We start from the raw sequence: 20,223 nt of genomic DNA, 5'->3' as shown, positions 1-20,223 counted from the left end.
CACCTCTTGTGTTTTGCACATCTCACATGATTTCCATGAAGTCATGAAATATCATGTTACACATTCATAACATCTGGTAAACTCCACACCAGAAAACATTTTGATGATACACGCTGATAAAAAACTCACATTTGCAATTTAGGACACAACCGTTGGAGAAATTAATGAATTTATTTTTTGTTTTGTTTTAAATATATTGGGAGGTAGGGGTCACAATATTTCTACATTTAAATTTGATGGTTCCTCCTCTTACCATCAGTTCAAATCTCTTAGAGTTTGGTTGGGCTACTTTGTGCACAACCAAATTATTGCTTAGAGTGTTATTAAAATTAGTTAAAAGCTAAGCACAAAAGACTTAATTTTGAAAATTTCTAGTATACGACAATTACAGCTTTCATATAAGAAACTCCAATAAAGTTGAGTTCAGCTGATTTCTGGAAACACTTATGAAAAAATACCATGCATCATCTTAACATCTATTTTAAGAAAATTCTATTAAAAATTCAATATATATCAAATGGAGAGAAGGAAATAATTATTTTGGCATTTTCTGATGAAACATATATAACTGTGCAATCTAGTCTCAGGACAATCGATATAAATGAAAAATTAAAATGTACTCATATCCTCTAACTTCAATAATATCAAGAAAACAAAAAATAAAAAGTGTGATCAAGTAGATCAGAACTATGAAAATTAAGAACAATGCAGATGACATTTATAGAAAAATGATTCTCAAGTCGTTTTATTAATTTTTTTAATCCAGCATTCTTTTTTCATATTACAGTGTCTCGCAGACAGATCTCTTACAGCATAAACTATTCCTATAGTCTCCACAAGTTTGCTATAGTGAGAGTCGACTATATTTAAGTGACACAGCAAAGACTCGAGTGCTTTCAGGTTTTTTTAACTATAATGTTTTAATTTTTATATGAGAATTAATGGATTGTTTTTAAGAAATGATTTCAATGTTATTATAGCTTTGTTTATGGGTTATGAATATGGTATTTATTTCTTTCCTTGTCAAATTTATATTAAATGCTTTCCATGAAGATTATAGTAATGTGTTATTTTATTAGTATCAAGAAGAATAACTAGGTTAATTCCATTTTTAAAAAAACTTACAGTGAGGATGGTGGTTGCATTGTCAATTTAACATACCAAAGAGGACAAGGCTCTGATTAATGGAGTTGAATACTTTTTTGAAGCATACCAAGGTACAAGTAATGTGATAATGCATTTTGCACACATACATGATTAGAAAGCTGTTATAAATCTTTTGTATAAAACTACTTCAAATTAAACTGGCTCATCCAAACTATACATTTGTGTGAAAATATTTGTGTGTGTGTGTATATACATATATTTAATATAATGGTATATATAAATTCTATCGTCACTTAAACAGAATGGGCGAAGAAAGATTAGCAAAACAAGTGTTCTCTGCCAGGTTGACAGCAAAACGACCCAGAGGAAGACCAAGATGTAGGTGGATTGATACAGTACAAAGTGCCTTAGACGATAGAAATATAAGATCTGATAATGTTGGAGTCTTGACAAGTAACAGACTGATTTGGAGGAAAATTGTAGATAGGAAGTTAGTAATGATGTAATTTTTTTCATGTAGTACTGTCATATCCTGTACACCCCTTGAGGGTACATGGCAGGAATTTGATGATGATAAATTCTATCTTCCTCGTGTGTGTGTGTGTGTGTGTGTGTGTGTGTGTGTGTGTGTGTGTGTGTGTGTGTGTGGAAAATTTACAGTTGTATCATGTTAATGTTTACACTTGTGAAAATTCAAATTTGCTTATGTATTTAATTTACTTACCTCTAACACTGTAGTTGATTCTTCCTCAGCAAGGAGAATATATGCTGGTGCACATCTTACAGAAACATAAAAAGGAATGTTAGGTTACAAAACAGAATACAAATAAAAGGAATAATAAAAACATTAAAAAATACTGAACAATCTAAATTGACAATGACCAACAGGCAAGTTGGTCATTGTCAATTTAGCCATTGCCTGAAAAGCAACTATAATTTTTACTCAGAAATTATAAGTAATTTTGAGCAGCTGATATAAATGTATAATAGAAAGAATAAAACAAAGTAGATAACTGATTTAAAGTTGGTCAAATGCACTGACTGCAAAAATGAAGCAACAGAAATCTGGTGCAATATGATTGAAAATGTAAGATACAACATGCTGGCTTGGATGATGCCTGCAAAAACAAGGTCCATATACTCTGCAACTGAAGTTGGATCAATGAGAGTCAGCTACCAAATGAAGCACAACAACAGTAAAATTAGCATGAATCATGTTAGTAGGAATGTGGAATGTCTACACTTCCAAGGCACTATGAATAAAATAGGTTTTTTCTTTAATCAAGAAAGCAGTGAAAGATAGTCCTAGAGACAGAAATCAAAGCATAGGTGGATTTCACAAGAGATTCTAAAATTACTTCAAGAAAAAAAACTCATTAAAGATTAGAAGATATATCTCTAGAAGTGAAAGAAGTGCAGATAGAGAAATAACAGAGAACCATGAAGGACAAAAGGCGAAATCTTAATGAAAACACAGAAGAAACATTAAAAAATGGACAAGGTACTGCTCACAGTTATATGACACAAGAAAATGTCGAAGTTTCAAAGGAAATAGAACGAGAGAAAAACCTAGCCCCCCACACACACACACACCAACTTGACAGCATTCATTCTCAACTGCCAAGGATGCCCTTGCATCTATTTCCCACCCTCCATAAAATGAAAAATTCAATTCACTTAATTTATGATCAAGAGTTACAAAATTCGAGTTTGTAACTCTTGATCATATCACCCCCCTCTTTCTCCTGTTTGCTAGTGTCTGCAGCTACGAATTCTCAATGAAATGAAGGAAATATCAAAAGCACAGAGGGAGGGTGGATATACAGAGGGAAAAAAAAAAAAAAAAAAGATTATGCTTCTAATTATAATAAATTGGAGGCACATAAAAGCACTGAGAATAACGAGATCATGGAAATGAAGTATGGTGGTGAGATGATGATAGACGAATTACTATTAAGAGAGACCTCCAGGGAGTCAGGAACTCCCTGGAGAATAATAATAGGGCCTAGATTGTTGTCATACTATTTGCATTAACTATCATACCTGTTCTTGAATTCATTCACAAAATTCACACTACTTGCAAAAACACCCCACAGCAATCCATTCCAATCACACCCTACTCTATGAGAGAAAAATCTAGCCCCCCCCCCTTCTTGACAGCATTCATTCTCAACTGCCAAGGATGCACTTGTGTCTATTTCCCACCCTCCATAAAATGAAAAATTCAATGTACTGAAATTCTGTCAGAAGTTTGTAACTCTTGGTCATATCACCCCCTCTCCCTCCTGTTTGCTAGTGTCTGCAGCATACAAATTCTCAATCTGTCATCACAATCAGTATTCCACAATCCTGATATCATTTTTTGACACTCCTTTGCATTCTCCCCCCCCCCCCCACCACTGTATCAGAATCACCACAGAAACCAGAACAGACCCACACACAATAGTCCAAGGGTGGTCTTATCAAGGCCTTGTAGTAAAGAGGCAAATGACTTCATGTTTACATGTCAAGGTTCGTTTCAGCATTGCAATTGTTCTTTAAGTTGTATTTACAATTTTTTCTATATGACTCTTGAACTTCAACTTCCTGGCTACTAAAACCCTAAGAATGCTAGCCTGATCAGTTTATTTTAGCATAATCCCACTAATATAATATGACATTGGATGTCTAATTACACAAAAGTACATGACCTTCAATTTATTAACATTGAACTGACAGCCATTTTCACATGCCCACAATTCCAGTCTATTCAAATCTGTAAGTGCTGCATATCAGCAACACTCCTGATTGCCCTACTTACCTTTGCATCATCAGCAAATAGCTGCATGTTGCATGTCAAATCCTTCCCAATGTCATTAATGTACAGATTTAATAACAATGAACCAAGGATTGATCCTTGAGGCATGCCACTGGTTACTTTGAATCTTGAAAATTCACATCCTCCATATAAAACTAATTTTGACATTTCTGCCCTTTTTTTTTGCAAATGTCCCAATCAATAATAAATTCTTCTCTTACAGAACCAATTTCTGCCTCATATTCAATTCTGGTTACTTCACATGGCAAAATAATTTTTGTCTACAAAAAAAAAAAAAAAAAAAAAAAAAAAAAAAAAAAAAAAAAAAAAAAAAAGCCATGAGTTCACCACTATTCCCTATCCCACAGCTAAATTTCATATAGAATTTTGAGATGTGCTCTAGATTCCTTTACTTTAAAACCTAACAGTCTGGCTTAGATATATTGACGATGTTCTTGTTATCTGGCACAAGGCCATCAAACTTTAAACACCTTCCTCGGACACCTGAACATAAACATAAATGCATGCAATTCACAGCTGAAATAAAAAAAAACAAAAAAAACCTCACTTCTTTTCCTGGATACACCTGACATGCCTTCCATCGAGCAGTCTTGTTCTTCACTGTCTACCACAAGCCCATATGCACATGCTAACCTGTATGACTACCCTTAACAAAAACTTGGTCAAAAACAGAGCTATAACAATTTGCTCTAATGAGCAAGCTCTTAAACAAGAATTACAAATTATTAATGATATGTTTATAAATAATGACTATTGCAAAAATACATTAATAAAATTCTTCATAAAACTACACCTAAAAATGCACATTATACGGATTACAGTAAAACCATAGCTATTCTACATAAAAAAAAATTATCAGATAAAACATAATGCAACGCTATTGCAACCTTAATGCCATTTTTAAGCTGCCTATAGAATTAAACAACATATTCAATTCCTCCAAGGATACCATCCATCCTTTCCCCTTGAGATACACCAAATCCACTACACCTATAATTTACTCTATATATTGGTGAAACTCTACGAACAATTCTAATCCATTAAAAAAGAATATAAACGATACAACAAATTTAACAATTTTAGCAAATCAGACAGGCCTTTAAATTCATGCTTTTAACACCCTACACCAAGTTGACTGGAAAGGTACCTGTTCCTTACATTATACAAAATCAGTTATAAATGCAAATTTCAGGAAGACTGTGAAATTTTGATCAACCATCCTAATCTAAACAATAATGGTGCCCTAAAAATACCAAGAATATGGATGGAACACATTCGGCTCACATAATATCAAGTACTCCAGCAAACCCTCACTGTAGGACTAAGCAATAATTTCAGCTCTTATTTAATTTAATGGCTACTATCAATACCGTTTTTGTTTTAATTGTGAGTGATCTCTAACCTTTGTTAATTTGAATTCAGTCCTTAGAAATGCACTGAAAATTCAAAGCTGTTGGAATATGAAAGAGCTTGCTTTAGAGAGAGAACAGTGGAAGGCTCTTATCAAAATGGGACTCAACCCATCTTGAGGAAAGAACAGAGGAGAAGAAGAATTTCTAGCCAACAGATAACAGAACTCTAGCTTTGATGCACTAAAGTTTTTTTTTCATCAGAGGTCAGACCTGTAGCGTCAATGGTTGACCAAATTAGTGTGACTTTGGCATACCGTGTATTGTAACGTTGCTTGTTTCTTTGTATATATATGTGTATATACACTCCAACCATATATGCAAGACCCCTCAACACTTCTGCACATGGCAGAAGAATGTGAATCCTTTCCAATAATAGGGTAATCAATACGTTTTGTGGGATGGGTGTTTATTATTACACATAGGAAAATTAGCTTTTCTTTTATGAAAATTCAATTTTTAAAGGGTAACGATTTTGATTGTACAACAGTTGGAAAATTGTACGTGTTGGTAACAAATTTGTACATCGCCTTATTCCTTTCTCCCATTCAACATGAAATGACTCTTCTTGGCACTGAGCCAGCTAAGGTTCTCGCAACTGAGGGCAGACTATACTTGAGGTCAGTGGTTCTTAACCTTTTCGAAGTCACGGAACAGTTTTGATTATAAGAAAAATTTGGGGAACACTAAAAGCATTAGGATCATATAACTAATAGTAAAAATATGCATCGACTTGCCTTTTATAAAAGTGGAACCTATTTTAATGCGATACTTTTTAAAACAAACTCTTTGAAGCAAACCATGACATGTAAGGATAAGGAAGTCATTTTGCCTCTTTATAAGGTTTTGATAAGACCACACCTGGATTATTGTGCACAGATTTGGTCTCCCGAGTTCAAAGGGGATAAAGAAGCTGTGGAAAGGGTGCAAAAAAGAGTTACTAAGATTATATATGGATTATGGGATTTAGATTATGAGGAAAGATTGCGATTACAGACTCTAGTTAACAGGAGAAAGAGGAGTGATTTGATAGAGGTCTATAAACTTTTGAATGAGTGTTATAGCATTTCAAATGAAATTTTTGTTATAGAAGGCAGGGAGAGAACACAGGGGCATCCATGTAAGTTAAGTTTGTTCAGAGTCAAGAAAGGGGTAAAAGCTAGATTTTTCTCACAGAGCAGTGAGTGAGTGGATTAATTTGCCCTTAGGAGTAGCGAGTGCATCTAGTGTGAATGAATTTAATGGAAAGTATTATAGCTGGTTGGGTGATTTATAACCTCTCTCGATGAGGCCTTGACTTCCAAGAGGTCTCAGATAATAATAATTATAATACATGAGCTCGTCGGCATTTGCAGATTTAGGCAATATCAGGTCTAATATGTGATATAGCTGCTGTTGGATTCTAATTATGTAGAAAATAGAATAAATGTTATTTGATTCAGAATCCAACATGATTTTCCATCACAAGGGCTACGTTTGTAAATATTATTTAATGTAAATAACGTAAATTATAATTTGATATCATATAACCACCTTAATTATATCAAATATTTAATTATTTAATCAAAGAAATGTGTAAATGGTAAATAGATTCTGTATTAAATATTATTAAGCTATTTTATTTATTGTTATGTCAATATTATAAGAACTTGTATTTGCAATATTAACTACGCATTTATTGAAAAGCAAATATTCTAATTATTCCTATTTGTGTATAAAGCTTAACGGTATGTAATGACTCAATGTAGTAGTATAGCCTTGTCTAACATTGGCGAGAATGTTTGTTTGTCTGTTGTCATGGAGACGCGTGAAATAAACAAGCGCAAGTAGAACAGAGCGTGGGCTAAAGAGAGAATAAAAAAAAATAGGTAAAAAGTAAGGAGTGGGGACAGAAACTTGGAAGTAAAAGGAAGTAAGGTGATAAACTAAAGAAGTAGAAGTAAATAAAACGTTCTTAAGGGTAGGAGTTAAGTGGATAATTTTTATAAGTGAGCAAGAACGTAACGAATTTTATAGTTAGCTGAAATTGAAATCAGCAGTAATAATAGAAGGAAAATTAAAGCTACAATCGGATAAAGTAAAAAGCTGAACATTCAAGGAAGAATTCTGAATAAACCCAGCTGATCTAGTATTGCAGCTTATTTCCGATTTGCCCTAAAGAGAACCTCACAGTGTTTTAATTAATTTATGAGTGGTAATAAGGATAGTTGAAGTGCCCTAATTGATGTCAAGAATTCTGAAGCGTAATTGATAGTGCTTTAAGTATAACTGCGGATAAGTTTTGTAGATGTGTTTTTATTCTTTTTTATTCTAAGGTCTATCATAGTGAATTATTAACTTTAACTGTGGAAACCCTTCGTGATTGAGAGTTGGAGATAGGAATTGTTTGAAAGATATTTTCAGCTATTAGATCCTGTAATATTTTGAACTTATAGCATGACTGAAAAATGTGTGAAAACTAATTAGATTGGATGTTCTATTATATTCATTTAAGTGTAAAAACTTTATAACCCAGAAGCTAAGAAGGTGTATGTGAAGACTTGGAAGATTGTGCTAATGTAATTGACTTGACTTAATGTTCGACTTATTTCTATTGTTTAAAATTAGAAGTAAAATTTATGTAAGTGTTATATGACCTATATTAAATGCTTTATTTGTTAACCTAACTGTTGTATTTGCCTGAAATTCTTTTTACTGCACCGTTCACAAAAATTCGAATCTAGCGGGAATCCCAAAGAAAGAAAATAAATGATTCAGCCTGAATGAATGAAAAGACTGCTAACTAATTTTGAATTGATCCTACTATTTCATATAGACTTATCTAAGGATAGAGTGGCGCAGTATAATAGAAATTTCTCTACCCTTAGATTAGTGATCAAATTTACAATTAGTTTTCTTTTATTTTATGAAAGTGACTTTTAACAAGATGGCGGATTCGAACATCAAGTGAACAACGTCACGACACTGCCCTCATCTATTTGTCTATATTAGTAAGTCTTTCACACTTTTTAGTTTTTATATTGGTTATTAATATTGAGAAACCGAGCTCACACAAATATGATGTTGAAAACTGTAACAAAATTTTCATTGCCCTTTTGGAGAGAGCTGGGTATTCGAATGGCTTGGACAAAAATCCAGAATTTCTCAAGAGTTATTTTAGAGAATTTCATTTTTAGAGTATGGTCCGTTGACAAGGTAACTAATTGTTGTTCTTGTAATGAAAATTCTCAATTCAATGTATCAACTGTGCCAAATGGATTTTGCATCCATTCATAATTGTGTGTATTTAAGGAAGGAAAGTAAGTTGAAATCTTTTCTTCCAATATTGTTAAATGTTCTGTTATAATTATAATTCCCTCGACATTTTTATTATGGAGCGAAGGAAACATATCTATTGTATATTTTCCTGATATGCAGTTTTTCCAAAGAGAGAGTTTTTTTCTGAAAAGCTGACAATTTGTCAAAAAATATTTTGACAAATTGTTTTTAAAATATTTTTATTTTTCTCCTGGATACTTGTATTAACGCTATTTAACTAATTAAAAATATCGGCTAAATATGCCATTTTAGCACACCAAATATCATTCTGAAGATATTTTACAAAAGCATCTGTACCTTCATTTTGAAAAAAGGCCAATAATTCATTCTTAAATTCTAAAATTCGGAATAGCACTTTACCTCTAGATAACCATCTTATTTCAGTGTGCAAAAGCAAAGTTTCGTACTTGGCTTCCATAGATATGCAAAGTTTTTTAAAAAAAGGCATGCTTTTAAAGGTCTTGACTTAATGTAATTTATCATATTTACAACTTGGTATGGTACAGGTTTTAATATTGCCAGTAATGTTTTTGAAAGATGTCATATGACATCTTTCACCGTGGAACACCGGTTAAGAACCACTGCTTTAGATGATGATCTTGACATGAAGATCAAAATGTGCAGATGTTTATATTAAACTGAAATTATTACTATAACACAGTAGTTCTCTCCAAAATTTATTCAAATGAACTTCCCGTTGCTGTCCATTCATTTACTGGTTATAAGATACACATTTTGTGTATATACAGGGTGTTCGGGATAAATTTGACATATTTATAATTAATTATATTTTTCCGTAAGTTACATGTATTAACACACACTTCTCTTCATTTAAAAGTTTGGACCCTTCTTCATTCTTATACAAGATGTCAGAAAGGATGGATAGCTGGAACCCACCTGAATCATGGAAGAGAATAACTTGTATCATGATGATTCGTGCCCGCCATCAAAATAAGGATATTACGACTGCTGCCCAATGCTCCCTGAATACAGTAAAAACAATCAAGCATGAACTAGAGACTTGCAATGGTGACTACGAGGATGTAGCAAGAAGAAAGATCCCTAGCAGACGATCTGATTGCGTTCGTACAGCAGAATTCCTCGCAAATCTGCAGGAACAGGTGTTGAAGAACCCTGGCATTGGAATTCGGGCTTTGTTCGTGGAGTTGCTAACTGTAGTCAAGCCCTGGATAACAAGGGTAGCCAATGGTAGGCCGTATGTATGGCAGCAGGATTCGGCCCCTTGCCACACCTCTGGGAAAAGTCAAAAATGGTTGTCTGAAAATTTCTACGACTTCACCAGTCCAAATGTTTGGCCTCCAAACTCCCCAGACCTTAACCCCATGGATTATTTTGTATGGGGCGCAGTTGAAAAAGACACCAATCGCACTTCCAGTAATACAAAAGCCCAGTTAATGGATAAAATTAAAACAGTTTTTGCGGCCCTTCCCAGGGAGACTGTAGCATCAGCTTGTTCGAGGTTCCGAAGCAGAATTGAAGCTGTGATCGATGCTAATGGTGGTTATTTTGAGTAAATCTTGTTGATAGTATTGTAATTAACTCTGCCTGTAATGTTTTTTTGTCAATTCATTAAATTTAATAGATACAAAGAAGATTTTCTTTTTCCTTACGAAACTGTCAAATTTATCCCGAACACCCTGTATATCTTCAATTTCCAATCATATCAAATTCTGTTTTTCCCACTGTTTACCTAAATATTTAAATTTTTGCAGTAGTGTTAATTGCTTGATCATAACTATATAGGGGTCTTGTTTCAGATGCTTAAGTTATAAATAGTCTTCTTATACATTTAATATATCTTATTTACAGTATTAAAATTCTTATTTTTCCATATACCTGTTTGTTTTAAGTGCTTTTCTTTCATTGAGGTACTGTAAAAATAATCATAATTAAAATTCTGAATATTTTTACGTATTGTTTATGTTAGTATGTTTATTAGTTTTGTTTTCATAACAGGCATTGTCGGCACTTGTGATGTGCTCGTGATGGAAATTGTTTTGTTAAAAGTGATATGTAAAGCAGTTAAAAATTTAATGTACTTACCGGATTTGATTAGTTGTGTTACTTTAAACAAATTTATTATGGTTTGAAATATTACGTTTTGTGTTTTATGAGGACATTCTCTTGTCGCTAACGGAGACAACGTGTCAGCCATTATACAGTACTTAGTTTCTCGCTTGCCAAGGAATGCGCATGCTCGCCGAGAAATCTGATGTGTGATTGACAGCTGACAAGAAAGCGTTCGGTATCTGAGTAACGGCTGTAAACAAGATAGTGTTCGGAAGGAATTTAGAAAACAGGCCGGCAGACATTTAGGTTCGGAAGGAACTTAAGTTTTTTAAGTGACAGTCGGAAGAAAATTAATAGTATATTCCGAAAAAGGAATCGTGGAACTATTAAGTTTTAATGTGGATAAATAAAAGGGAAATATTGCTATAGATCGTTTTAAAAGGATTATTGGAGGAAACGCAAATTGGAAGATTTATAGTAGATTCCAAAAGGAAATCGTAGAACTGTAAGTTTTTTTAAAGTGGACAAGTTAAGACTGTCATTAAGTATAGTGAATAAAAGAAGAATTTGCTATTTACGTTCTAAAGGAATGTTTGAGAAAACTTTGATTAAGAAGTTTCATCGGTATTAAGGACGCCTGATCTGACTATTATTTCTACTAAAAAGAGACAGAATTAAGTCAGGAAGATTTTTATGTGTGCTGCATGAGTGATGAAAAAGGATCCTGTAAAATGAAGAATAGAGTCATATATCTTCTGAAAAGGGCCTTGACAGAGAGAGAAACTGGCTATGAACATTTTGTCATTTTTAAAAACAAAGTGTTTAGTCTTAAGTGTAAGTTTATTTTAAAAAGGCCTTGGATCCAATTAATTTGTAGTTATAGTTATGTAATATTGTTTGAAGTGCATATATATTGTTTTAGTTTTATTAAATGTGTTTATTTTGTATTTGGTCTTGAGTCAGTGATTAATTGGATTCTGAAAGAAAGAGTTAAGATCATTGCACCAATTGGAGTGAACCCTTGTGCACATAATAAAATATAGGTACACTCAAAATAAAAAAAAACAATTGTTAGAAACAGAGATCATTCTCCAACGTAGGATTAAATATAAGATAATATCTATGAATATCTTATCTATATAAAAATCCACCAATTATTAACAGTACCTTATTACACATTATCTTTACAAAAAACATCATTAATAAGTTTTACTGGATTCCATGAAAATTCATCAAAAACAGTCAATAAATGAAGAGACTGTCCATTGAACAATGCACAAAGAAATTCAAAAAATAAAGAACTATTCAGCGAACAAAGATTTAAGGAATGGTAAGTTATTGAAAAGCCAATCCATCAAGCAAACAAATCACCAAATTATAATTTGTCAAGTGACAATTCATTTAAAAATAACTAGAAGAAAATAATAATAATTTGCTGATAATTTTGGCATTCATCAAACAAATCACAGAAATACAGCTTGTCAAATAACTTCATTGTAAAAACAATTCATAGAAATTATCATTATTATAAGGGCACCTCCATGGAATCTGAAGCCACATTGTGGGAGACCCAATCTATCATACCTCTCCTTGAACCTATTGACAACTGACTCTGGAAACCCATTCACAGCTGTCCAAGCAAAAAACCTAGTTCTCACACCCCCTATAGCACTTTTATTCAACTTCCAGGAATGACCCCTTGTTCTGGTCTGCCTAGCCAAGTGCTGAAACAAATCCCCCTACATCTCTCCTATAAAACTGCTAAAGCAACTTAAATGTTTCTATCATATCCCCTCTTTTTCTCCTATCAACCAACTTCTTCAAATCCACAAACCTTCAATCTACACTCACAGGGAACATTTCATAGGGCACTCACCATCTTGGTCAATCAACTCTGAATTCTCTCCACTGCTTCGTCATCCCAAAGAAACCCAGTGGACCAAACTTGAACGCAGTAATCCAGATGTGGGCGTATCCAGGCCTTGTTAAGAAGACACTTTAACTCTTTGGCTACCAACACCCCTAAATCTCTAGCTTCGTCTCTTTCATGGAGTAGAGTGCCATCAATGTGATCTTGAATGTGAATAGCTTGTAATCTCTTCATCCCAAAATGCATAACTTTACATTTCTCGTTTAAACTGACACCCATTAACTTTTGCCCATACTGACAGATTATTTAAATTGTCCTGCAAGCTCTCCACACTGCTTGATCAACTATTATTTGACCTAATTTCACATCAGCAAACAACTGAATATTTCCTTTCAGGTTATTTCCTATATCATTTATATACAAATTAAACATCAATGGTCCCAGGACTGAACCGTGCAGCATACCACTAGTCAAATGTTTTCGCCTCAATTCTGCCCCTCCATATACCACTTTATGATATCTGCCCAACAGCCATCCTCTTATCCACTTAACCAGTGTCATATCCATCTCCATTTGTTCTCATTTGTGTAACAGAGTTCCACAAGATGTTCTGTCAAATGCCTTCACAAAATCCAGCAATATCATTGTGAAGCCATTTCCTTTATCCAACTCAGTTGTTACTCTATTATAAAAAGTTACTAAATTACTAAGGCATGACTGATCCTTCACAAAGCCATGTTGACCCTCATACAGTATCATTCTTATCCATCCATTCTTGAATTCTCTTCTTGACCAATTTTTCTGGGACTTTTACCACCACAACTGAAATACCATTAGTCTATAATTTGCTACTGCAGTCTTAGAACCTCCCTTATGCAAAGGAATTATTTTGACCTCTTTCCACTCCTTTGAAACTCTACCAGAGCTGAGACTTAAAGAGCCCAGTCAAAGACATTGCCAGTTCCCTTGCACATTCTCAGAAAACCCTAGCTGATATCCCATCTAATCCCACAGCTATATTTCCATTGAGATACTGCAATATTCCAAGAACCTCAAATTCATTCACCTCTATTCCCACATTAGTGTCTATCATATACGTTAAAGCAGTTACCTCACTACAATGATATACCCTTGCAAAGTGGTCACTCAGAAACTCAACTATTTTACCACTTCTGTCTCCCTGTGATCATCATCACTCATTAAGGTTAATCTTCCATAGTCATTCTTCCTCTTACTTGCCACATAACAAAAGAACTCTTTGGGATTTCCTTTGGCCAGTTCAGCTAGATTCTTCTCATAATCTGATTTTGCCTTCCTTACAATGCTGGTCAGCTTTCTTGCCTGAGCTGTGTATTTTTCTAAGTTTGCAGGTCACCTTTCTTTTTATATACCCACACATATGGTTACCAGATGTTTTAAAGAAAGCAAAAATGAAAAGAACATTAATGAAAATAATTAAAGAATGAAAACTTAAATAATTTGAACATCTAAATAGACAAGAAAGCATTCAGAAATTAATATTAAAAGGAAAATTAGATGGGAAAAAGAGGGAGAGGTAGACCCAGGAGAATGTGGTTTGAAGACATTAAGGACTGGAGTGGCTTGAATTACCATAAATGTTCCAGAGCAGCAAAAGAAAGAAAAAGGTTCTGTGACATGGTTGCCATTCTTCTTCTAAGGGATGGCACTTGAAGAAGAAGGGTTACCATATTTCTTGAAAGCAAAACACAGACAAAAATATCAATAAAAAAAAAAATTGTAAAGAAAAATTAAATGCTTACCTTCAAATAAATATTTATTCACTTAAATTGTACCATTCATATTTTTCAGAGGAATGAACTTTCTTTAAAAAAAATTGTCATTTTTTATCAGTTCATAGAACTCCGAGCAATTCACATCTGAATTCACTTTTATTTGAAGGAGACAGTGTTTTCAGTTTAAGTCTGTCTCGAACAGCAGATCAAACGTTATTTATCAGAGAAAAAAACTCTTTCAACTGGGGATGTTGATCTTGACAAACGAAAGATGAACTTCATCAGTTTTCAAAGTTTTGACATTGATTCCCATTTGTTTTAATCATTTTGAATATCTCAAGCCATAAATTAACAACACTATGTTGCCTTCTGATATTCTATATTTTTTCCATCTGATGGCTTGTTTTTCTCAATTTTACTTTTTAAGTCTTGCAGTATTATTTTTATAACTGAAACCTCATCTAAAAGTTCTGTGGATGCTTCACAACATCTGGTAATGGAAGCTAAATATCCTGAGTTAATTGTATCCAAGAAAATTGGTCTGTACTTTTGAGACTGCTTTCACACATTTTTAAGGTAAGAGAAGTATTTGTCATAAAAATTCAAAATATGATTTTCAAAATCTTCTTTATTTACATCTCCTTTGTTGGCATACAGAGACAGCTTTTGCATGCAAAGCTAGGGATGAACTTGTCTCTTCTAGTTTTAATTTTACTTTCAATTCCTTGTACTTCAAAGTTACTTCTGTAGCTGAAAACAACTTCTTGAAAAATTTGAAGGCTGCCAAGAACAAATAAGGCTATTTAATTCACTGAGGGGATTTTCAAAAAATTCTCTCCGATCAGTTTGGGGTAAGAATTTTCACATGGTGAAAGGAAGTAAGATTTCAATTTTGCCAAAATCAAAAGAATCCTTTGCAGAGCAGGCAGCAGAATTTAAAAAAATCTTACAGTACTATGTGAATACCTTTTTTGTACTCAATGTCTGCAAACATTAAAAATAAGATTAAAAGAATTAAAAATGAACTCAGCTATGCTACTGATTATATATTTGGCTTAATCCTTTATCCAAGTGTAGCAAACAAAGTTTGCACCTGAAGTATTTTCAGGACTGGGGTAACTCATGGTAAAGGTGGAATAAGTTCTGATCACTTGCCTTAGTATCTCCCGTAATGCAAAGCACATCTCCTTGCAGACATGCATAATGCTATGCATTAAGGAAATGGCAACTACTCAGACCGGTTTCGACCGTTTTTGAGGTCTCATCAGTGGGAGCCAGACCAAGAGGTGGTGATAATAAGGGGGAAGTGATGCAGAAGTCATATCACCATATACCAGTTGCCAAAAGGTGTCAACACCTTATTATTAAAATTCTCCGGATTAGAGATAGTTAATGGAAATTTTTTTCACTTGGCTATGCTACCAATTATCATCATCATCAAATTCCTGCTATGTACCCTCAAGGGGTGTACAGGATATGATAGTACTACATGAAAAATTTACATCGTTATTAATTTCCTATCTACAATTTTCCTCCAAATCAGTGTTACTTGTCAAGACTCCAACATTATCAGATCTTATATTTCTATCGTCTAAGGCACTTTGTACCGTATCAATCCACCTATATCTTGGTCTTCCTCTGGGTCGTTTTGCTGCCAACCTGGCAGAGAACACTTGTTTTGCTAATCTTTCCTCGCCCATTCTGTTTAAGTGACCATACCACCTGAGATTAGCTCTGCTAACGCATTCCTGGATGCTGACAATGTCAAGTTCTTTCCTAATATCCTCGTTTTTAATATGATATTGCCATTGATGCCATCTGTTCATGCCTATAATCTTTCTCAGGACTCTCATATCTGTGGTCTCTAGTCTTTGGTCAAGTGTTTTACTTCTGACCCAGCTCTCAGATCCATAAGTTAAAACTGGTTTGAACACTGTCTTGTATACAGCTAATTTAGTGTTCCGACTAATTTCTCTCTTATTCCATATGAATTTATTCAATTGACTTCCCACCATATCAGCTTTGCTGATTCTGTTGTCTATTTCTATATTTAATTTACCATCTTCGGTAAAAATCGTGCCTAAATAGCTGAAATGTTTTACTTGTTCCACAGGTTCTCCATTCACAACACAGTTGACATTTTCAATGATTCTGCCTATTTTCATTGTCTTTGTCTTTTTATTGCTGACCTTCATATCATATCTATTACAACAGTTATTCAATTTAGTCAGAGAATCTTGCAGACTTGTAGCTGATTTATTTAGAAGTATAACATCACCTGCATAAAGCAAAGAGCTGACACTAACATCTCCAATTTTGATATCATGTTTAATACCATTTTCCTTCATAATGTAATCCATATAGATAATGTACATCCTTGTCTCACACCAGATTTAACATTAAACCATCTTCCTATACTTCCTTCAATTCTAACTGCTGAATTACAACTCAAATAAAGACTAAGTATTGCTTGATATAATGCCCCATTGACACCATATAACTGCAGTGTATTGAATAGCTTCTCTCTTGGCACCTTGTCATATGCCTTTTCCAAATCGACAAAACGTAAATACAGATCTTTGTTATATTCCCATGCTTTCTCGACTATTTGTCGTAAAGTGAAGATCTGATCCTGACAGCCTCTATTTGGCATGAATCCAGCTTGTTCTTCACCAAGCTTTTCTTCCACAATTCTTCTCAACCGTTTCTCAAGTATACTTGCATAGATCTTGCCAGGAACACTCAGTAGGGAAATACCTCTGTAATTCTCACATGCAGATTTATTTCCCTTTTTATATATGGGTACTATGAGAGCTCTACTCCAATCATCGGGAATTCGTCCCTCTGTCCAGGCCTTCTGAACTATGCAGTGCAGCCACTGTAAGACTCTTATACCACCATACTTCAGCATTTCTGGTCGAATATCATCTACTCCTGCTGCCTTTCCACATTTCAAGCCTTTGATGGCTTTTTCTACTTCAAGTATGGATATGTATTCCTGACTGCATGCATGGTCAGTGTTTTTTAGCACTGTGCTGTCATCATTGCTTGTTTCATTTAGAAGTTTTTCAAAGTAATTACTCCATACTTCAAGGATATCTTTTTCTCCCGTTTTCATGTCACCTTTATCATCTCTAACTCCTTTTACAGCACACTTTCCTCCATTCCTAAGCTTCTTCAACAACCTCCAGAATATTTTGCAACATTCTTGATATTTATTTTCTATATTCTTGCCAAAGTCCTCCCATGACTTTTGTTTAGCTAGTTTTACATAGTGTTTAGCATTCTTGCATTTGTCTCTATATTCTCTAAGAGCACAAGCTGACTTATTTGACAGGAACTTTTGATATGCTTTCTTCTTTTCCTCCACTGCCTCTTTAACTTCCTGTGTCCACCAGGGAGTTCTGATTTTTTTATCCTTACAGACAACCTCACCACATGCCTCTCTGGCAAAATCAATCAATGTTTTCTTCAGAGTTTGCCACTGAATCTCCAAGGTTTGATTCCTGTTCTCAAACTCTTTCATTTTTTCTTCAATAATCTTTGTTTATTTTAGTCTACAGTTCACATCTGAGAGCTGCTCAACTTTTATTCGCTTTAAAACTTTCTTACATGTTATTCTTTTCAATATGAAATTCAATTTTATCTTGCTCAAGACTAGATAGTGATCACTTCCAATTTCAAATCCTCTGTACACTCTGGTGTCCTGCACCAGGTAAAAAACATCACTATCAACAATAACATAGTCAATGAGACTTTTCTTATTCCTAGCCTCTTCTCTCCATGCTATGCATTAAGGAAAGGGCCACTACTCAGACCGGTTTCGACCTTTATTGAGGTCTCATCAGTGGGAGCCAGACCAAGAGGTGGTGATAATAGGGTGGAAGTAATGCATAAGTCATATCATCATATACCAGTTGCTAAAAGGTGTCAACCTTAGTGTCACCAACTTTGGGTCTAACTGATGAGACCTATATAAAGGTCGTAACCTGTCTGGGTAGTGGTTCTTCCCTTAATGCATAGCATTATACATGTCCACAAGGAGATGTGCTTTGCATTATGGAAGATACTAAGGCAGTGATCAGAACTTATTCCACCTTTACAACGAGTTGCCCCAGTCCTGAAAATACTTCAGGTGCAAACTTTGTTTGCTTACACTTGGATAAAGGATTAACCAAATATATAATTGGTAGCATAGCCAAGTGAAAAAAATTTCCATTAACTATCTCTAATCCAGAGAATTTTAATAATAAGGTGTTGACACCTTTTGGCAACTGGTATATGGTGATATGACTTCTGCATTACTTCCACCTTAGTATCACCACCTCTGGGTCTGGCTCTCACTGATAAGACCTCAATAAAGGTCAAAACCGGTCTGAGTAGTGGCCCTTCCCTTAATGCATAGCATTATACATGTCTGCAAGGAGATGTGCTTTGCATTATGGGAGATATTAAGGCAAGTGGTCAGAACTTATTCCACCTTTACCACTAGTTGCTCCAGTCCTGAAAATACTTCAGGCACAAACTTCATTTGCTTACACCTGGATAAAGGATTAAACCAAATATATAATTGAAAAATGATTTTCTTCATTACATTCATCAAAAAAAGCTTTCATTTTTTTTGTAGCCTGTGTATTTTTTGCTGATATCCTGTTCCTCAAAAGTTAAAGATGTCATATCAGTTGCTTCTTTTCTAATGATTTTAATAAACAAGATCCTTTAAATAGTGTTCCAAATCACTGCCATTTCATATTTGTTTGTGTTCTTCAACAAAGATATAGCTTCCACTACAGTTAATTTTTTTTTTCTGAATTTGAAGTGCAGATGTCAGACAAGGCCTCTTTTATATGGTTACAACCTCCAAGGTCAGGGTTCCCCTGAAAGCCACCAGGTTTGATATCCACTATCTGTCTCTGGCTAATATTTCTTATCCCTGATTGTTATTGCCTGAATATAACATCTTCTATTTTTTGCTTAGAAAGATCGCCTGTTTGTTTGTTTTTTCCTCTCTTCCCCTTCTTTGTTTCCATAACACTTATACTGATCTAGTACTAATCAAATTATAATAAATTTAGTTTAATCCTTTATCCAAGTTTAAGCAAAGAAAGTCTGCACCTGAAAATAACTTCAGGACAGGTAAGATGGTACAACACCAGGCAACTCTGAGCAAAGGTGGACCTAGCTCTCATCACTCCTTGTCTCAGTATCTCCCATAATGTAAAGCACATCTCCTTGTGGGCATGTATATTGCTCTGCATTAAGGGAAGGGCCACTACCCAGACCGGTTTCGACCTTATCTTTCCTGAAGATATTTTCAGACGCAAACTTTGTTTGCTTACACTTGGATAAAGGATTAAACTAAATTTATTATAGTCTAACCAAGTGCAAAATAAACTTCCTACTAATTCAATTCTTCTGCTAGTTTCATTTCTTTTCCATGGATGCTTTTTTATGGTGATGATGCAAATCTCAAATTCTGCTGATATTGAGTTGTGATCTGTTCTGAGATCTCAGTGACTTTCAATGTTTGCCTTGGCTCTCATGATGAAAATCATGAGGCCTTGGTCAACCTGGCAACACTCCAGCTAGCATGGAATTCCGTCATGTTATACCATCATTCTGCATTATGGTTTAAGCCAATAAGAGTACAATTTGGTCAGATGAATCCTAAATTGCCATCCCATTTGATTTCCTTCAGTACACAGGGAGATATCTAACAGGGTGCACCACGAGAAGGTGAGGATTAGACATTAGGTCAGAAGCAATGGTCAGTTCTCTGCATTTCTTAAAAGGCTAAGCGGAGACATGAGACTTCCCCTCCAGTTAAACAACAAGATATTGCCAACCTATTGCAATCAATGCAGTCAACGGACAATGATAATTATAAAAAATTCTAAACGATAAAGATATCAAAGA

At 34.4% G+C, this 20,223-nt stretch overlaps 1 protein-coding gene across 2 annotated transcripts in view; it reads right to left on the bottom strand.

Moving 5' to 3' along the window:
- The window catches only part of LOC150095393 (suppressor of tumorigenicity 7 protein homolog), a 458,155-nt gene that overhangs the window by 300,405 nt on the left and 137,527 nt on the right, over window positions 1-20,223 (bottom strand). For both annotated transcript variants that reach the window (XM_090410726.1, XM_090410727.1), the window contains exon 6: window positions 1,832-1,886. In XM_090410726.1, the coding sequence (XP_090266852.1) occupies window positions 1,832-1,886 (55 nt within the window). The remainder of the gene's footprint in view (window positions 1-1,831; window positions 1,887-20,223) is intronic.

Source organism: Typopeltis vanoorti, chromosome 20 (assembly GCF_054136105.1).
Source record: "Typopeltis vanoorti isolate ZY-2024b chromosome 20, IOZ_Tvanoo_1.0, whole genome shotgun sequence".
NCBI classification, from domain to species: domain Eukaryota; kingdom Metazoa; phylum Arthropoda; class Arachnida; order Uropygi; family Thelyphonidae; genus Typopeltis; species Typopeltis vanoorti.
Note: the sequence above shows the minus strand (reverse complement) of the source record. Positions and strands in the feature narration are given on the sequence as shown.